General features: G+C 27.5%; 1 protein-coding gene and 1 pseudogene across 2 annotated transcripts; both read left to right on the top strand.

The window, feature by feature from the left end:
* Nucleotides 1-1,424, top strand: LOC111316330 (phenolic glucoside malonyltransferase 1 pseudogene; annotated as a pseudogene).
* Nucleotides 1,425-14,648: 13,224 nt separating this feature from the next.
* Nucleotides 14,649-20,543, top strand: LOC111316009 (nuclear transport factor 2-like). Of its 2 annotated transcripts, none has more exons than XM_022918022.2 (9): nt 14,649-14,871; nt 15,640-15,828; nt 16,675-16,969; nt 17,054-17,292; nt 17,371-17,548; nt 17,728-17,849; nt 17,936-18,001; nt 19,671-19,734; nt 19,942-20,543. In XM_022918022.2, the coding sequence occupies exons 2-9, from the start codon at nt 15,643-15,645 to the stop codon at nt 20,157-20,159; spliced, it is 1,368 nt and encodes a 455-aa protein (XP_022773757.1). In that variant the 5' UTR covers nt 14,649-14,871; nt 15,640-15,642; the 3' UTR covers nt 20,160-20,543. The 2 variants fall into 2 exon arrangements, with proteins under 2 accessions (XP_022773757.1, XP_022773758.1); XM_022918023.2 differs by having other exon boundaries at nt 17,087-17,292; nt 19,942-20,457.
* The last annotated feature ends 783 nt before the right edge of the window (nt 20,544-21,326 follow it).

The raw sequence follows: 21,326 nt of genomic DNA, 5'->3' as shown, positions 1-21,326 counted from the left end.
ATGTTCAACTCGGTGAAAATACTATAGATCACTCGAGTCAATCCATCCTCTAACTCAGCAAAATCAGCCAAAGAATTCTCACTCCCATTCACATTCTTTGACATATACTGGCTCAAGTTTCCTCTTGTTGACTGTGTCTACTTTTATCAACTCAGTGAGTCAACTTCTAGCCCTTCCTGTTTCTACTCAAAAATAGTCCCTACACTCAAACATTCCCTTTCTCTTGCACTTGTTCACCATATCCCTCTAGCAAGCAACCTCATTTGGCCATCAGATTCTTCCAAACCCATCATTTGATATACCCCAAATGATGGAATTTCACTTACAATTACCAAGTCCAATGTCGATTACTTTGAAATTCTGTCTAGCAATCAGATGGATAAAGCAAAGGAGTTGCATCCTTTGTCGTCTCATGATCTGTTGATGTCTGATGACAAAGCAGCACTAATTTCTTTGCAAATCACACTGTTTCCTCATCAAGGCTTTTGCGTTGGCACAAACGCACCATGCAGTTGTTGATGGTAAAACTGCAACCATGTTTATGAGGTCTTGGGTTATTTATGCAAACAAGCTGATGAAGCAAATGTATCCGATAATTAGCCACCAGAACTAACCCCATTTTTTGATAGGTGCATCATCAAAGATCCATCTAGACTTGACCTGTTGTTCTTGAAACAATGGCAAGCTTTTCTTGGGGAAGATCAAGATGTCAGTAAGAGAACCTTGAGAATTTAACCGACAAACACCGAATTTCTGATGATATAATTCGAGCCACATTTGAATTCAGCCGTGAAGATATCAAAAAACTCTAGGAAATGGCGTTATCTAAATTGGGTACTAATTGGAAACTGCTTCATCTCTCGAGTTTTGTCCTTACACTTGCATATACAGCAACCTGCTTAGTTAAAGCAAAAGGAGGAGAAGGTGACAGACTTGTTTCAATTGATTTTGGAGTTGATTGTCGGAATCGTCTAGATCCTCCTATACCAATAACTTATTTTGGTGATTGTGTTATGTGTGTAAGAAGTTCTGCAAAAAAAGCAAGAAATTTCACGGATGATAATGGCTTTGCTTTTGCTATACAACTGGTAAGTAAATTGGTTGAAGGATTGAAGAAGGGGGTTCTTGATGGGGCAGAGAAAAAGGTATCAAATTTGTTCACATCCAAGTTACCAGGATTGCAGGTTATTCTTGTTGCCGGAGCACCCCAATTAAACGTTTATGGGTTAGATTTGGGGTTGGGCATGTTGAAGAGAGTGGAGATTGTATCCACAGATAGAGATGGAGCCATTTTTATGACTGAAAGTAGGGATGGGAGAGGGGGAATTGAGGTTGGTTTTGCATTGAAGAAGCATGAAATGGAGAATTTCACCCCCTTGTTTTGCGGTGGATCAAGAAACATTACTATAAGGTCTAAATTCTAGACATTCCATCGCATCAGTGTTGATGAAGTATTAAATTTTTAATTTTAAAATTCAAATATTGATAACCTCTCCTATTAAAAAAATCTAAATATCATTTAAATACCTTGTTTTTATGGGTTTCTTCATCGCAGCATACAAATATATTCTAATTCAGTTACGCTAATCAAATTTGAGTAAATGTCAAAATAATAGACCCAAGGTAAAACAAGTCCCGTAAAACATGTCATATAACCCGTAAATGTCAAAATAAAAGGAAAACAAGTCCCCGTAGTTTATATTTTATCAAGGATAAAATAAATAAATAAATAAATCCTTAAGGAAACCAACTACTATTTTATTTATTTTGAATTTATATTTGATAATAAAATAATATTATACAATTTATGAACAGTATATAAAATTTGTATACTTAAAATGTATCAAATATTAATTATTTTGTTATTAACCTTGATAAAAATTACAAAATCTATCAATCATGGTATTAAAAAAAAGAATTTATATTTAATGTATTATTAATGTATAAATTTTACACACAATTAATGAATCAGATGATATTATTTTATTAATGAAAAAATATCAATCCTTAAAATTAACTTACAAAAAATTAATATTTTTTAAAAACTTAACTCATTAATAATTAAGATGATATTATCTAATTTATTTTATTAATAAAATAATATTATCTAATTTATTAATAATAAATAAAATTTATACACTAATAATACATCAAATATAAACCTTAAAAAAGAAAAAGTAGATTTATCAAGTCCAACCAAGAGATCTCGAATCTTGGGATTTTATTTAAAGTCAAAATCAAATCCATCACATATTTGATATTTCCCACCTTGTAGAGAATTGTTTGGTGTAGTTTTAAGCCAACCGTTGTTGAATGTTCAAAAGGGAAAATATAATAATTATTATTTTTCTTTTTGATAAAATTCAGTATAGAACTTTTTATTTAAAAACGAAAATTCTTGATCAATAATGTTGAGACGATTTTAAAATCAAATGAACATTTGTTTTAGAAAAGCACAAAGTCTATACTTGTCAAAATCAAGCTTATGCCAAATTTATTTTAATTCTTTTAGCTAAATAGGGATAAGATATTAAATTATAATTATCTATATATCCCAACCTCTATTTCTCAATCACATGAAATATTATGACTAAAACTAAAATAAAATGAAATATATAAGCAACAAATTAATTATTATAGAAACCATTATTCAAAATCCAAGGCAAGAATGTTATTGAGGCTCGTTAAATTTATTACTATGATTTTTTTAATAATTAATATGACTTGTTTAAATAAAAATAGTGGTCGGTTCTTTAAAAATACACAATTTATTTTTTTGCAAATGATAAATATAAGTTTTTATTTTAATAAAATTATTTTTTAACTACAAGTTAAATTTAGTGGCCACTTCTGACTTAGGGTCTTTTTGGATATACAATGATATCGGTTCTGATAAAATTAAAAATAATAATAAAAATAAAATTAGTTATTATTGCATTAAATTAAAATTAATGATGAGATATATGTGTGGATGTAAAAATAATGATAGCAATGAGATGAATTGTAATGAAAAAATTAAATTAAAAAATATATATGATAAAATTTTAAAATTATTTAATATTTATGAAATTAATAAATTATTATAAATTATTAAATTAATTCTATATCAAATCATAAATTTATTAATAAATAATTAAATTTTATTTATTAATTTATTTATTTATTATTTCATAATTTTTAAATAAAATAAAATAAAAGTTAAATTATAAAGATATTTTTATATTTACAACTTAACTTGAAAGATTAAAAAAAAAAAAAAAAGCAATTGTATATTACACCAAAATAGTCTAGTGAGCCATCATTACAAATCATGCCGCACTGAGATAACATTTGGATATCTTCAGCTCTGTTGACACAAATTACATGCAGACCGCACCACATTAAGGATAACGTAGAATCCAAACGTAGCCTTAACCAATTTGATCAAATTAGTTTTTATCATGGAAGGGAAGACTTTTTTTTTTAATAATAATTATATATTAAACATATACTTATATATACATTGTAGATAGGCTTTACATTGAATTAAAATTCTTACTTATAAATTACATAAATCTTATTAATCAAATAATTTATTTAATGAATGTATTTTAATGAAATTAGAATTCTTATTTATAAATTGAAAAAATCTTTTATTAATATATAAACATAAAAGATTTTAAATGACAATTTAAAATATTATGAACGTAAAAATATGTTTTAATCAGTTCAGAAATTTTTAAAAATAATAATTTGTAGAAAATACAAATAAGTATTCGATAATTTTTCTCATTCTTTTTATTTAATCATATATATAATGACATGAGATTTAATTTCTCGTAAACTCTAATTTCACTTTTGTTAGATGAAATTTAGTCAGTTAATAGTTATTTAAAGAATTATTATCTAAAAAATTTGATCATATTAATGATAACAATTCAATATAATTAAAGCTCTTTTTATCTATAAAACTAATCTTGTTATTAAAATTTAAAATTACAATAAATAAAAAAAATTAAATGAAAAAATATAAAATTTTAATAAAAGAGAATAATTTAATTACTCTTGAACTCTAACTTTGCTTTTGTTGATAAATTTAACCATCCAAAAATTATCTAGAGAATTATTATCTAACATATTCTACCATAAATGACTACAATTCAACATAATTGAAACTATTTTCTATTTATAAAACTATTCTTATTATTAAAAATTGAATTTATAATAAATGAAAATTAATTTAAAATGGCAGTTTAGGAATTTAATAAAAAATTGGTCATTTTCATCAATTTAAAAAATTATCCTAGTCAATACTTATAGAGGAGGGACCAATTTATACAGTATAAAACTTTTATAATTTTATATTTTTTTAACTATTAATTTTAATAAATTTAAGGGATAAAATTAAATTATTTTTTTCTATTTCTATTTATTTCTCTCGCCTTTTGATCTATTAAAATTAAAGATAAAAAAAATTTAAAACTAAAAAAAATTTAAATATGAATATTATATATATATTATTACTTCTAAAAGTTCCTATGGAATATATTGGAACAATGAAATGTATTTCGAGTCTAACCGGATGCTGCAAGGAAGATTAAAGCCCACTTAATGGAATTTGCTAGGTCACGTAGCTTCGCTTTTTTCTTTTTTTCTTTTTTTATAAAGTAAGTTGTAGGTTAGAAATAACCAAAAAAAAAAATTATATATATTAAAATTTGAACTTTAAACATATAAGACATCAATTTTTTAAAAGTATATGTATAAATCAATTAAATTAAAATTTGAGTTCATATAGCTTTGTTCTCTTTAGAACCTACTGAATTTGGTTCTTAAAAACTATATTAAAGGAAAATTAAATTTATGAAATTAATATCATTAAATGAAACAAATATAGGGTTTTAGTGGGAAAAATGTCACAAAATGAGTGATTGTTATAGAAAAATTTTAAGCTATCAATAAGAGTTAATTTTTTCATCTTATAAAATAAAATTTATCTAGATTTCAGTAGGAAACTTTGAAGATTCTCTTAGCACAAAGATTTTTATGAATTAAATGTAATTATTAAACTGGATGTTTGAATTGATAGGGAATGATTCAATTATTAAATTATAGTTTTAACTCTCCCGTTACATTCAAGTCGGATAAATGATTAATAGATTTGCACTGATAAAGGAACTTAAATTAAAGATTAAAAAAAACATTCCTTTGATATCATACCAGTGTTGGGGTCTAGTTTCGCTAGTCTATTATAATAATTTTTAATATTTTATTGATTTAGTAAATATTTAAATTAAAAATTAGAGTGATATATACAATTAATATAAAATAATTATTTAAGGAAAAGTTAACATTGTTAATTGCTAATTTTAGAAGAGTTAGGCAGTAATATGACCTTATTAGAAAGCTAAACTCTTATAGTTACTTTAGTTAACACAAACCTGTTCTTTACACATTTTTTGTAAAGTCGTCGAACTATCATAACGTCTAGATCCGTAGACCTATCGCTTTATATTTACTTGAGGAGTTGCTACTTATCTTTTTTATTTAGGTGCAATTAGTCACCTAATCAAATCTGTCTCCTTTAAAGAAAAATCCTAAGTTTGGCTTAGGTATATTTAAAAAGTAGATTCAATATTTATGAAACTAGAATTAGATCCTAGAGTACAGTTACATATGAGAAAGGTTATAGCACCCTCACAACGCCCATTGAAAGATGATACTAGCTCAATTTTGTGTTATTCGATAAACTTAAAAATTTTACCAAATAATTAATTATTAAAAATTATTCTTAATTAACTCCAATACTTTTGGTCAAAAATGAAAAAAAATTTTCTCACTTCAAGAGTATACAAGAAAACTAATGTTTCTCTTGTAGAAGCTCCATCGTCGGATTATTTAATATTTAAAAATTTTCCAAAGAAAGAAAAAGATAATATGAATAATGATTCGACTTTTGATATAGATTTTTCTTGTTGTTTTATAAGAAAAGACTCACACTTTTATACAAGAAAAATTGATATTTTTAATTTTTTCTTTAAAATATTTTTTTTCAAATTTTTTTTTCAAGAAAAATTGATACTTTCAACTTTTCCTTAAAAATCCCTTCTTAAAATCTTTCTTTTTTTATTTTCAATTAAAATTAATATTTTTAACTTTTTCTTAAAAATATTTTTTGAAAATTTTTATTTTTAAGGGAAATTTATACTTTTAACTTTCCCTCAAAAATATTTTTTTAAAATTTTTGTATTCAAAGGAAATTGATATATTCAACTTTCCTTCAAAAAAATTTTTTTTTTTAATTTTCATTTTAAAAAGATCATTGAAAATTAAAGGATGTTTAATTAAATAAATAACTTATTTTAATTTAGTCAATAAATAAATAAAAATAATAATAATAATCAATAAATAAATAATAAAACTAAATGAAAAAGAAAAAAAAAACCTTTGACGCGGCTCGACTAAGAATTTAGCGCAACTCTAGAGACAGAATCAACTGGTTGGTTTGGTACACGACTCGGCTCAACGGCTCAACGGCTCAACATCGACTAAGGTGAAACATAGGGAAGCAGGCTAAACGATCGGGTCAGGTCGCCTGGTGATAAAACGCGCGGATCTTGGGTCTTCTTAAACGTCAAAACAACGTCGTTTTGACAATGCTATAAAAGGCTAAGTCTCAACCTTTTTCTTAGATCCCACTTTCCCTTTCTCTCTCTACCCCCTTCTTTTCTCTCCCTCTATTTTTACTCGGATGAATTTCGGTTGAATCTTTCATCAAATTTTAGAAATTCCATCGAAATCTAGGTTGGGTCCTTGGACGATCGTTGAAAAATTTATACTTTGCCTAAATCTTCATCAGATTCTAAAAACCCTAGCTAAAAAATTCATCGAAAAATTTAACCGACGTCGAAAAATTATCGAAAACTAAAAAATTTCGTCAAATTCTAAGAATTTTCTAGATTTTTCTAGAAAAATTGTTTTTTTCTTCCTAAACCTAAAAATCTTCAAAAACCTTTCTGATTGCTTTCTACTTGTGATTTTTAATTTCTATTTTTGTGTGTTGCTTTTGTTTTTCCCTATCTATTATATTTTTTTCTGTGTATTCAAGCCTATATTTATAGGGTCTCAAATCCGAGAACCCTAAGCAAAATAGAATTTCAATCTCTTTTGGGTCTTACTTTTGAGTTTTAATCTAACTTAAAATTCCCCAACCCAGTCCTACCCAAATCCAACCTTTATTTTTTTATTTTTCCTTTTTTTTCCTCTTTTTATTATTTTTTATTTTTAACAAAAATCAAATGTAAACCCCAAACAGATTGGGGTGTCTACACCTATTACAAACAAAAAGTAATTTACCATAAAACAATAACATTCAATGTTTAATAATCAGCTTCAATATGTAAAAAGTAAAAATCATTTTCTAACCTGACATGGTATCTAAGCAGCAAATCAATGCTCCTTAGGTTGTAAAATTTTTCAAACCTAAAGTGCTAAAGAATTGATAGTCAATCAAAAAGGGAAGAATGAAGCTTACAAAGCTACTTGTGAGTATCTAGGATTACCTTTCTCAAACTTGAACTCCTCTCTACAAAGTCAAAACATAATATATGCAAACCAACTACAGTGAATTGAGAATCATACTATTTTATTTATAAGTAAAAGATGATACCATGTACAAAAAAGAAATGTTGTCACCTTCATCAACCTGTCTTTCTTTTGACAGACATCTAAATAATGTAAAGCCTTCTTATACTTTGTAAAAACCATCTTATAGTATTGTTTCTATTAAGTAAATTCATTAACGCAAATAAGACTTCAAATGAAAAACTAAAAAAGAATGAGAAAAAAAAAAGAGAAAGAATAATTAATAAATCTAAAAAGCACCATCTTGAAATATCAAATGTAGTAAGAATATTGCATAAGCACAGTCCTATTTGGCAATGAACCTATTACTACATTAATAAACATCAATAAGCCTATTACCTTATAATGTTCATTTCTAAAAGCTTTAATAGAAGCCACAACAGTCATCCACCAAGAGAGTTCATTAGTACTCTCATTAATGTCAGCTAGCCAATCACAATAAATATCACCACAAATATCACCATCATTGAAAAACTTGGATATCCTATCATCTGCCCCCTCTAAAATCATAACATGTTTGATTGGACGAACAATTCTCATTCCTTTGACAACCTTACCAAATACAATAAGTTCTCCATCTAAATGAAAAGTGAGAGTTGTAGTGATGAATAATAGAGACCCATTTGTGTTAAGACCAGCATTTGCCATAGATAACACTCATTTCTTTTCATGTTGCAATTGAAAATTTTCATCTTCAAATTTTAAACCATAAATTGACTCTCCTCCAATACCATCTCTAGCAGATATATCTACACCTTATACCATAAATCTTTTGATAACTTTATATAATAATTTTACAACACTTAGATTAAATTTGAAGTTATAGTATAGGTACAAATACGTTTATTCATAGTTATGGTAGATGATAACTTTGAAAGTATTATGTGTGATCATTGCCAAGATACAATAATCACCATTTTTCAAGTGATTATCAATAACAAATTTGTTTTGGGAGAACGTTCAGTATAAAGTTAACTTTCTTTTTGCAGAGGAAAACATAAAAGACATTAAAGAAAATAAAGAGATCAAGACTCAAAAGAACTAAAAGTAAAAGGGAAATTAGAAGACATGGAAAAGCTTCCATCTGTTTAGTATGTGAAAATCTTCTGCTATTTGTAAAACATTAATTTTGATGAGGAAAATATAGGCATTTTTAGGGGAAACAAATATTATGAAGGATATCCCATTAAATTTTGAAAACCATATTTATTACTACTATTAATTAGAAATTGAAAAATTAGGAAAAAAATTAAGCTCAAGCTTAAATCCACAGCTTAATTGATTTATTCTTTTAAAAAATAGCATGTTTATTATACCTTCCATTATATTATACTTTTATTATACTTCCCATTTAAGCTTATACCTTAATCTTGACTAAATTATTAAAAAAGGCTTTAAACTGTTTAATTTTATTTAATTAAACTATTTATTTCATTTGTATTCATATGTCTTTATTTCAAATAAAAGATTGATTTATATTAAAGACTTATTTAGGTATAAATTAAATATTAAAGGTTTATGTGCATAAAAATTAAAAGTTAAATGTTTATTTATATGTAAATTAAAAATTAAGAGCTTATTTGGATATAATAATAATATAAGAATTTATTTAAATAAAGTAATAAAATTGAGAGTTTTTTGTATTATTATTATTTTAGCCCTTAATCTTCTAAATGAAAAGTAATTAATCTTTTCAATATAGGTTTAGTTATTTGATCTTCTTGTTTGGTAACCCAACTTTGAATAATCATTAAGTTAGATCTTACATTACTTTTTAATTAAAATATTAAGCATGTAAAAAAAAAACATATATGTAAATATAAATTGTGAAATATTAACAATAATCTCAAAATTATGAAAATTTTAGATGATATATAGTTGTTATGGACATGTTTTTCATATATAGCTAGGCTTAAAACAACCATATATAGCATGCATGCATGGTTATAGACATGTTTATCATTTTCAGTGAACCTGTGTGATTTTCGTTTTCTATTTCTCTTCCTACCACATTTATGATAAATAGTCATAATAACAAATAGATAAATGCAAACTCCTACTGCTTTACTTTCTTATATACAAAGTGCATGGGCAAATCATTAGCCAAGCTGTATACTTTTTTAGGATAAAAACATACACTGATTATTGATTAATTGAAAAAGAAAATTCAATACCAACTATGATTACTGAAGCATGATACTTGAATAAAATCCAATAAATGTGGAACAACCAGAAAATTTTGCCTTTTGTTTAAACATTGTTTATTATTAATATTTATTTAAAGCACATCATTTGACAGAGCTTCTCACAAACAACTAACAAAGCAAACATGATAATTGGTTTCAAACCTTTCCAGAAGTCGTCGATCAATGTCCATCAATTCTGTCACATTCTTGTCACCATCACAAAAAAACTATAGAATCTAAGACGGAAACATATGAAAAGAGATATGAAAGCTTATTTTTCTTCAACCATCTCTAAAAAAAATCAAAAAGGAAACTTAGCTCAAAATCCAATAATTTGCTTATATGAAAATTTTCCAATGAAATCCTTTGTTACCACTCCATTCTATAAAGAGATAACGAAACTAAATATCTCAAAAATAGACATGATCAATTGTATAACAACACCTAATTTTATTTTAACCAAAAAAAGTGAAACATATACAAAAATGCTCATTTAGGGAAAAAAGCTCAATAGAATCTAATGATGAATCATTAGCTTAGAAAAACTAGTATAATCAGTAGGCAGATAACTTTCAAAATTAAGTTCATTCATGAAAATGTAAATCGTAACTTGTATTTTAATACTTATTTTATACATATTTGTCTATGTGGGACATGAATAAACACATGTAGCTTAGAGGAATCAATTGAGAGGCAATGAAAGCAATGGCTTCTATATAATTAAGCCTAAGCCCTCATGCCAGATGCTTTAAAGCAAGGTACCCTATAGTATGAAGGCCTAGCTTCTCAACTTCTGCATTATGAACTCTTCTAGGTGACTATTTATAAAAAGGCAAGGGATGGTTTAATCTAATACCAAATGCATTTTTTTAGTTAAGAAAAATTGAAATAGGTAAGATAAATGAATACATGCTCAATATAACAGTTGTTGTAGTAAAGGCAAATTTACAGAATAAAAAATTATAGTAAAATTCAACTTAATCCCCAACAACATTTAACAATACCTGTATAAAAAAATGCTAATTAAACAAAAAATGCAACCCAATCCAAAAAAAAAAAAAACCCAATTTGATTACCATTTATGCAACATATAACAAACATTTTAGACAAAACATTTTAGACAAATATTTTAGAAAAAAATCCAAACATAACAACATATATTCTAAACAAATTAAAGACAAAAAAAAAATATAGCATTGAAAAAATTTTGTTCAAAATCCCCATGATTTATTTAAAACTTTTACATGTCTCCATTAATATAAAAAAAAATATCAAAAAATCCATACCTAATCAATTGCAACAAAAATAGCTAGTTCCATAAATGCAAAACCATACATTTCACTTACAATCATCATACATTTAACTCATTACTTAATTATTGTAAACATCAAACAAAAACAAAATTGATTTAAAACATACCATCCAAGCAAAGGATTGGAAACCAATTGACTTATTAAAATTAAATTCATAAATTCATGAAACTCTCTTCTACAGCTTCCCTCTCATTATTTCATTCGCTTTAGGTTTTCACACGATTTAAGAGTCTTTGGTTAGATATGATCCACCTGAATCGTAAGTTTATTGGAAACTTAGCTTCGTGACCTCTAATCAAGTTAAGATTTAAATATTGGACTTTTTGAAAAACTATGACATTTCCCCAAATTGGTGTTGCAAATTAAGAAAGTTTCCAAAGAGGAAAAGATAGCAAAAAAAGGTCATTGAAAGGAGCAATCCATTTAGAAAGATATGGGTAAGACTAGACTATGAAAGAACATGGCAAAGGAAAAAAAGAAAGGCAATAAAGATAGTAGAGCCATTGAAACCTGTTAAGTAAAAGAGAGATGAGTCAAACAACACTTACATCTGTAAAAGCTATTAGATGCCACATGTGTACCCTTATCTTATCATTGCTAACAACCCATCGGTAGAGACTCAAATATAAAATTCTTAAAAAGAAAAATTTTATCATCATGAAGATCATTAAGGATCCTTTTTATATAATGTAGTATTGATTAGAAGTTGGATGATGGATTGTTTCACTCCATTCATCTTAAATTTAAATTCAAAACCTTCAACTTCAAGATAAAGAATTATGATATAAGCTTTCTTACATACATCAAATGTAAATTTCTTGTATCTAAGCATTTGACCTAAGTATAGATAGAAAGCATTTCATCTACAATTTTTTTATTATAATCTTATAATTATCCAATCACATTAAAGAATTATGTAAGAATATATTACTTATAAATGTGTGTTGTATATAAAATTTTGATGGATCCTACATAATTTTAAACTGTGATTGATTAAAGATTAAGTACAAAATGCCTTTTGTACAATACACTTTCTATCAATTTAGTATATAAAGAAATAAAATTCGTAATTAGCTATCCGAACTTTCATTCTGTCATACACTTCGATATTTTGGACTAACGTCATTAATGGAGTTGTTAATATGACATTAATACCCAATAAAATTATTACACATATAAAAAAGTCTAATTATCACTACTTCATCATTGTCATGTCAATATTAAAAAAATTCAAAAATTCAAGATTAAAAAAAAAATCTAATAGATTTTTTAAAAAATCCATAAATTTTGTGGAAAATAAAAACTACAAAAACATATTTTGAAATTTTTAAAAAATTCAAAAAAATTGAAAATTAAAAATCCGAAAAATTTTCAAAAATCACAAATTTAAAAAAAAATGAAAAATTTTTAAAATGTTCCAAATTTTTGAAAAATGAAAAATATGAACAATTAAAAAATCCAACAAATTAAAAAAATTTTGAAAAACTAAAAAATTTTAAAAAGTGAAAAAATAAAAAATAGTAAAATTTTGAAAAAGTTCCCAAAATCTCAAAAAAAAAAAAGTGAAAAATTTTTAAAATTCCAAAAATAGCCAAAAAGAAAATTATATGAAACATTTTTAAAAATTCAAGATAATTACAGTAAAATTTTTAAAAATTAAAAAACAAAATCCTAAAGATTTCACAAATCTAAAAAAATTATTGAAAATCCCAAAAATCTAAAAAAATTTTAAAAAATTTTATATAAAATTTTTAAAAAAAGAAAATATCATAAAATTTTGAAAAATAGAAAAAAAAAGAACTTTAAAAAAATCTAAAATTTCTTAAAGAATAAAAAAAATTTAGAAAAATTATAACAAAATTGAGAAAAGTAAAAAAAAAAATCTGAAAACTTAAATATTATAAATTAAAAATATAAAAAAAATTAAAAACAAATCATAGATGGATAAAATTTATTTTTCATTTTTTTAGATTTTAATTTTTTAAAAAATTTTAAATTTTTCTAATTTTTCTTTTTTGAATATTTTTAGATATTTTTAATTTTTAATAATGTTTATTAATATTTCAGTTGTATTTTTTATATTTTAGACTTAAAGTTTTTTGGATTTTTAAATATTTCATTTTTTTAAAATTTTTTAAATGTTTCTTTTTTAATTTTTGGGATTTTTTTGAAATTTGTACTATTTTTTATTCTTTTGTTGTTGAATTTTTTGTTTTAAGAATTTGTTTCTATATTTTTTTTAATTTATCATTTTTTCTTTTTTAAAATTTTTTTGGAAGTTTTTAAAAAGTTCTCAAATTTTCTTTTTCTGAATTTTTTGGGAATTTTTTGAATTTTTCATATTTTTGGAGATTCTTAGGATTTTTAAAAAATTTTAATTTTTTAATTTAAAAAAATGTTTTGAATTTTTATATTTTTTAAAATATTTTTATTTTTATTTTTTGAATTTTAGAATTTTTTAAGAATATTTTTAGATTTTTTGAATTTTTCTCCCAATGATGATGTGAGGACGTTTTTGTCACATATCATGGTTTTATCATATATTGATGTTATATCAACAATTTTATTAATAACACTAATTTAAAGTAGCAAAGTGTATAATAAAATAAAAGTTCAAGTATTTAATTGTGAATTTTATTCGGTCAAATATCAAATTGACAAAAAATTTATAATACATAAGCCATTTTTATATTAACCCATTAATTAATTGTAATACAATAATTATAATTTGTAAGTGAATTATGACATTCTCTATACATTAGTATATCATTATGACATTCTCCATACATTAGTATATCTTTCAACTAAAAATATTTACTCCCTCTATCCCTTTTTTTTTTTTTTGTCCATATTTTTTTTAGGATGTTCCAAACTTATACCTTATTTTCTTTTTTAAACATCTAAAACTTTTTTTTTATATTTTAAAATTATATTTTATGATTTTTTTTTACTTTTTGACATTAAAAATCATGAAATTTTAATTTTATAAAAAAAAATTAATTTTAATATTAAATACATTAAAATCTAATTTTTTTCTTAAACTCTATAAAAATTAATATATAATAAATATTTTAGGACGGAGGAAATATTTCAAAACTCCTAAAAAGCATTTGCATAATTATAATTAAAAATTTTATTTGGAGATTTGAGTTCTAATCTTAAGGACAAGAGGGTAAGATTTATGAATAAGAGAGACTTGTCTCATTTTGTATAGATCAAATTCAATGTAATTTTATTTTTAATGGGATTTCATATATAAATTTAAAAAAAAAAAAAAACAACTAGTAATTTAGAATATTTCCTTCTTCTAAAGTCCAAATAAACTGTTTATGACTTTTTTTAAAAAATACTATTTTAAATTTAGACTTTTGATTGGTGTTTTATTTTTTATTTTTTAGTATTTATTCTTATTTTCAATTCGCTTTTCAATTTAATCTTTTTTATTAAAAATAAAAACAATTTTTAAAAATTAAATTAAAAAATTAAAAAAACAAAAAAGAAGAAAACCACACAAACCGTATAGAGAGAACCTAACACAAAAAAATTGTAGGCAAGTAGAGAAAAATACCTCCAGAGTTCACAAGTGGCTTTCACTCTCTCTCCCCTTATTTTCCTATTCCAATTGTACTTTCTTTCTCCTTCTTCCTCTTCCTTCTTCCTCTCTCTCCCTGCAACTAAAACAAACCACTGTGCCATCTTCACCCCTTTGAAAGAACTCTCATTGCTCTCAAAGCCTTCAACATTTTCAGGTACCATTTCATTCCCTTTTCCCTTAGATCATTTTATTTTCTTCTCTGTCCTCTTCCTTTCTTTACTCTTAAGAAAAAAAAAAAAAAAAACCTTTTCTTTTAATTTTGCTTGGCGGGTATTTGTTTAATTTTTGTTTTTTGCATTTATTTCTTTGATCAATCATTATAAAATTTTTGTATTGGAAACTGGATTTTTAGTTATGGGTTTTTTATGTTCTTTTTTAGTTTATAGTCTAAATGTTGACTAAAAATGTTGGTTGATTTATTAAAAGCTGTTGGTTTTCTTCAATGGGTATTTCTCTTTTTTTTTAGAGTTTTTTTTTTTAGCTACTTGCTAGTTGGATCCATTGAATGTGCTACCTTTTTTTCGAATATCTAGCTTTGTTTTATTTTTTTTATTGTTCTAGATGAATACTTGGCTTAATGCATTTAATTGTTAGGATTTTGATGAGAATGTAGCAGTCTTTTGTTAGAGAATGTAGGTAAAATAATGTAAGTTAAGCCCTTTTATGATTTTATTTTTCTCTAGACTTTGCAGTTTTAATAAAAATTGTTGGTATCTAGTCTCTTTTGGGAAGTTTTTAACGGAAATTCTTTTTAATTTGTTTTTTTTCTTTGTTTCTTTCCGTTTTGTTATTTCAGTTTCCTCATGCATTTCTATAGTTTTGATACTGCCTGAATTGTGTAAAACCGTCCATATTTAAGTTTAGATGGCTGTCTTTGAAGATATGTTCTGGTGGTGATATTATACGTTGTGTTTTCTTTCAGCTGATGGCATTGGAAACAGCAACTCCCCCACCTACTCCCAGTGCCCAAGTTGTTGGAAATGCTTTTGTAGAGCAGTATTACAACATTCTTTACAACTCTCCAGAATTGGCCTATAGATTCTATCATGATTCAAGTGTGATTAGCCGGCCAGATTCCAATGGTGTGATGCAATCAGTGACAACCATGCAAGTAAGCTCCTTTGGGTGTTATTACTTCTCAATGTTGTTGTTTTAGTTGGTTCTAAGACTTTCTAATCATTCATCCTTAAATGTTTCATGTGAATCATTAGCATGTTATATGTTCCTATAATTTGCTTGATTCTATATGCAGTGTACTTTTGCATCACCAAATGGTCTTTTGATAGCTACTGTATGGTTAAAGGGCAGTATAACCCAATGTTTATGATTTAGATGATGCTAAATTTGAGCATTGGTGCTTGAGTCATTAGTTTTTTATCAATAAAATTATTGTGGAGTTAATTTTCTTTTAAGTTAGGGTATAATGCTTCATAGGATAACCCCATGTCATAAAAGTGGGATTCTTTATTTTGGCAATAAAATGTGGGTTATGCTTTGTGCATTTTTTGTCTTTATATGCTGACAAATGTTGTTTGTTTCTGCTGCTATCATTCCACGAATAATCATATTAATTTAGCTTAGTTGGAGCTTGAATTATTATTTTTCTTTTTGGTTTTCGTCAAAAATCTGGTATTATGTTCTGAAAAATGTGTCAATTTTCTGGCACATAATATTTGTCTCTGATTTCCAACATTGCCCACCCATGTGGTAAAACTTGAACATTTAGTATTCAATTAGGTAAACATGAGAAATTGGTCGCTCACACATGCTCTAGCTCTCTCTCTCCCATCCTTCTCCCCTTTAAACATATTTTTTCTTTTGGGAAGTTGAAACTGCGATATTAGCGTCCTTTTCAGATTCCAGTAGTAACAAACAACAATGTTTAATTGTCTTGTGTTATAACTGCTGTCAGTATCATCCACTGCAAAGAAATTCCAATATTGTTTTTCTTGAACAGGGTATTAATGAGAAGATTCTTTCCTTGGATTACACAAACCATAAGGCTGAGATTAATACTGCTGATGCTCAGAAGTCTTATAAGGAAGGAGTAACTCTACTAGTAACCGGATGTCTAACAGGAACAGATAACTTGAAAAGAAAATTTGCACAATCTTTTTTCCTTGCTCCCCAAGACAATGGGTACTTTGTTCTGAATGATGTATTTAGATATGTAGAAGATGGTGAACCCTTGGAGAAACATAATGTTAATGGTGTTCATGATGCTCCTAGAGTGCCTTCAACACCAGAACCAGGTAAAGTTATTTTGTTTTCTTATTTTTCTTTTCCTTATGTTTTATTGAGATTCCTTTCGATATTCTTGTAATTTTTGATTCCAGAGCCTAATCGAGTGGTGGATCCTTCTGCACCAGATCCAGGAACTGCTCTTGTGGAAGAGAACCAAAATGTTGCTGAGCAAGTTTATGAGCCATCAGACCAGGAAAGACAGGTGGTCAATGAAAAAGAGGCTGTTTTAGATTCCCAGTCTCATTCAAATGGTGATGATATTCCCATAATTGTTGAATCAGCTTCTTCTTCAGCCCAAGAGGACACTCCAAAGAAATCTTATGCATCAATTGTTAGTTTATAAATGAATATGATTATTTGCAGTATTTGCATCCAGTTGCTCGTTTAAGTTTATTAGTTATTGTTGTAGGTGAAAGTACCAAAAGGGGTTTCAGTGCCAACTAGAGTCTATGTGCCTACTAATACTACAAGAGTGACACCCAAGAAAACTGAGAACCAGCCTCTTGTGTCCATAGCACCTGCACCACCTGAAGCATCTGCACTTTCCAGCATTGATGCCCAAGAGAGTAACAATATTCCTGAGGAAGGTATCTTGCGTGCTTGTGTGTGTGTGTGTGTATGTTCTTTTTACAAAAATGAACTGTTGAAAGTGAATAAAAAATTATATGCTACTTCTTTACTCTAGGTATGTGTGAACTGACATGATGTTATAAGTTATAATGCTTTCAGTACAAGTAACTGTGTATTAACTCTATATAACTCACAGTTGAGGGCCATTCCATTTACATTAGAAACTTGCCCTTCAATGTGACATCTTCACAGCTGGAGCAGGAGTTTATGAGGTTTGGACCAATCAAGCAAGGGGGTGTCCAAGTTCGAAACAATAGGGTTGGTTGCTGACGCATTGAATGGATAGATTATATTCTCTTTCACTTGCATTCTTTTGTTGATATTTTTATCTTCTGTTTCTTCAGCAACAGGGATACTGTTTCGGTTTCGTTGAATTTCTGTCTTTGAGCTCCATGAATGATGCAATTCAGGTGTGGCCCTCTTTTGATATACATTGATAGAATTTTTCAAAAATTTAAATTTTTTTCTTTTAATACTTCTGACTTCCCTTGATATCAAGCAAGGTTTTGAAAATTATATGGGAGGAGTTACATGTTCTTGACACCCCTGCCCCCTCAACCCGTCCCCCACCTTGAGTCTTTCAACCAATTGGGGAAACAAATTTTTGTCAATGGCATCTTTTTTAATTTTTTTGTTAATGCTTTTATACAAATTCCAGCATAGGACAGTGCAACTTTGTATGTCTTTAGGATCTTATTAGCTTCTCCATTGATCACCTATAGATTCGAATTATATATAGGAACCATGGAGCAAGCATCAACAGCGCAAATTGAGAGCAAATCAACCTTTTTAAGTAGTATTTTTTTTCTTTTTCTTTTATCAAGTTACCTTGCTTTGGCAAATTATACAAAAGTTGACACTCAAAAAATAATTCTTTTATCAAATGCTTGGTGCATTTATTGATTATTCTCCTAACTTGGTGCTTCGCTATTTTTGTTGGTTGAATCTTATTCATTTGTGCAATAATATGCAACCACTTTCATGTTGTCCAAGTGTCCAAACCTTCGTTTAGATTTTTATTCTCTTCCTCTCCCCTCCTTTCTCCTCATTTGCATGCATGTACCGTGCCAAGCTAGAGATGAAATTACCGAAACCTTTTCATCAGTTATTTGTTTAACAAGTAGTTACTACATCTTTCAGAGCTTGTTGGCATTGTCTCTTTTATTGAGATGGGTTATAAAAATTAGAAGAAAAATGTATGGTGTGTGTATATTGAAGTTCACATAATTCACATTACAAATTGATGCATGAACTAGGAAAAATGAGTTCGGCATGGCCAAGGCTCTTGTCTGGAAATGTACTGGTTAGATTCTTGGATTTTCGGATAAGATTGACAAAGTTTTCCGAAGATATGCAGAAATTTATTTCCTTTATTTAAAAGAAAAAACCATTTGTGAATTCAGAGAGAAAACTATATCTCTAGGTTAGTGACCTTTTTAGATGTGTTTGGGCTCTCATTTAATTTGAGGCTGTATGTTATTTTCTACATATGATATGGGATGTTGTAGATTGATTTTAAAAAGCCTAGTGTGATCTCATACTCGTTCATGCAATGGTCATAATGCATGGTAACTTATCATTGCATACAGTAAGCTTTCATATGGCTGAGCTGATGCTGATCATGGTCTGTTTCTATCAGATGAAACTTTAAGCATGGCACCTGATTCTTTAGATGATGGGCCTGTATTAGAACCATTTCATATATGCAGTGCCGTGAAGATAACTAAAAGATATTGTATTGCTTGAAATGGTTCTTACTAATGTGCGCCCCACGCCCTTTGAAACCTTTTATGTCCACCTGAGTTGTTTATGGCAAGATGACAATTTTCCCTTGCTTACCTAAGTTATTGGTTTTCCTTTTCAAATCACATCTTTATCCTAGCTTGCTGATATCATCCATTATATTCGGTCATAACTACAAATGCCATACTTTAAATGTTATCCCTCAGTTGAAACTTTAGTGAGTACTATTGTTTCTTTTTTGTTTTCTTTTCTCTTGAGTAGCAGTTTTGTCCATTTTCTATTTGAAGTTTACGTTTTAGGGCATTGGGCTTATTGAGTAATAACTTCAATATTCAGGCTTCACCAATAATAATTGGAGAGCGTCAAGCTGTTGTGGAGGTAAAGAGAACTTCGACTAGAGGTAAGTAAAATGTCTCAACTTATTGATGTGCCCTTCTTTTTATTATTAGAATATAAAATTTCTGCGCGAAAACTCTTCAAATTTTGTAAAACTACGAAAAAAAATGGAAATGGTGTTGATTAATTTGTGATAGTTAACGTAGATAGTGGATGAAGTGTAAAGATCAGACATGTCTAATGAAGTTGTCAATGCTGCTGTTTCTTACAGTTGGTAGTGGAAGAGGTAGCTTCCATTACAGAAGGGGAGGGTTTCGAAGTGACAGCTTCAGGGATCGCGGAAACTATGGTGGTAGCCGAAGCTTTGGCAGAAATGAGTATGGAAACCGAGGTGAATTTTCTGGTCAACCTAGGGGTTCAGCTGGACGAGAAGGGAGAGGGAGAAGTGTCCGTTCAAGTGGACCGAAACAGACTTATGCTTCTACTTGAAACCCAATAGAGTAAAACTTCGTTTCTTGGCGGAAAAGTTTTTTTTTTCATAGGGTTAGTGCTCAACATTTTGGAGGAATTGGAGTTGGTGAGTTTATCTTAGTAATTAATTTAACTAGGAATCAAATGTTGGAATCAATGAATGAAAGGCAGTGATGTATCTTAGATATTCTGTTAGAGAATTTTGTGAAGGGCCTCTTATTACCATGCCAAACAATTTCTGATTTTATGTTGATGGAAATCACTTGAGTTTGTGGTGACCCTAACTTCAAAATAGATCAAGACCCTTTTTTTTCTCTGGTTTTTTTTTTACTGTCTTGTAATTGTTCAAAATGGATATGACTTTTTGACTGGTATGATACATTCCATCATTATCATCTCTTCTCTTGGTATTACAACAATGGCAATTGAACATGTTTTAATTTTGCAATTCAGGTGGATTATTTTTTATTTAATGATGGAATTTTTAAGCTCAACCAACCTTCTAGCAAAATAAAATGTGGATAAATAAAAATTAAGTCTTTCATTTGCCTATGATTATAGCTAATGTTCTATCCAAATCCAATAATTTGGTTGAAAATTGTGTTTTTTTTTTTTTTTCCGCAGTCTGATTATAGAATCTAGTCCTGATAAAAAAATTTTAGAAGTTAGTTGAACCTGACTTTGGCTGTTTCCCTCTTGTTTGCTCTTTGCAACTTGATTGACTGCTTAGCTGTTTCCATGCAACGGGAATTCGCAACGTGTATTTCCTTACAACTTAAGCCACGTGGCAAAACCTAGATCACTAATCCAAAAGGTTGTACCGTCGGAAAAAAAGTGTGCAAGTTGGGGCTTTGGGACCCCATTCTCCGATCTCCTGTTGATTTTATGCGTGTTCTTCGGAGATTCCCCTGCTCCTATGTCCTTACTTTCTTTTTTTTGCTTTCTCTTTCTTGTCTTACTGTCCTTTTTATATTTTAAAATATTAACCAACGTTTTACCGTATCCACAAGCATTTTGTACACGTATCGTATTTTATGTATGTCTCGCATATGTATATACATTTTTTTAGATTGCTCCGACAATCAATTATTTTTTTAAAAAAATAGGATCCGTCATTAATTTAAAATTAATTGATTAATTTAATATTTTTTAAAAATAGCTATTTATTATAGTGAATATTTATTT

Source organism: Durio zibethinus, chromosome 24 (assembly GCF_047325235.1).
Source record: "Durio zibethinus cultivar Kanyao isolate XHJ-2024 chromosome 24, ASM4732523v1, whole genome shotgun sequence".
Classification (NCBI taxonomy): Eukaryota; Viridiplantae; Streptophyta; class Magnoliopsida; order Malvales; family Malvaceae; genus Durio; species Durio zibethinus.
This window is presented reverse-complemented; position numbering and strand designations above follow the sequence as displayed.

What these genes read in the sequence shown, in the direction of transcription:
- LOC111316009 (XM_022918022.2), top strand. Translation starts at nt 15,643, where the DNA reads ATGGCATTGGAAACAGCAACTCCCCCACCTACTCCCAGTGCCCAAGTT. An exon ending in CCATGAATGATGCAATTCAG is followed by an intron (nt 18,002 to 19,670) that starts GTGTGGCCCTCT and finishes TTCAATATTCAG; the next exon opens with GCTTCACCAATAATAATTGG. An exon ending in AAAGAGAACTTCGACTAGAG is followed by an intron (nt 19,735 to 19,941) that starts GTAAGTAAAATG and finishes TGTTTCTTACAG; the next exon opens with TTGGTAGTGGAAGAGGTAGC.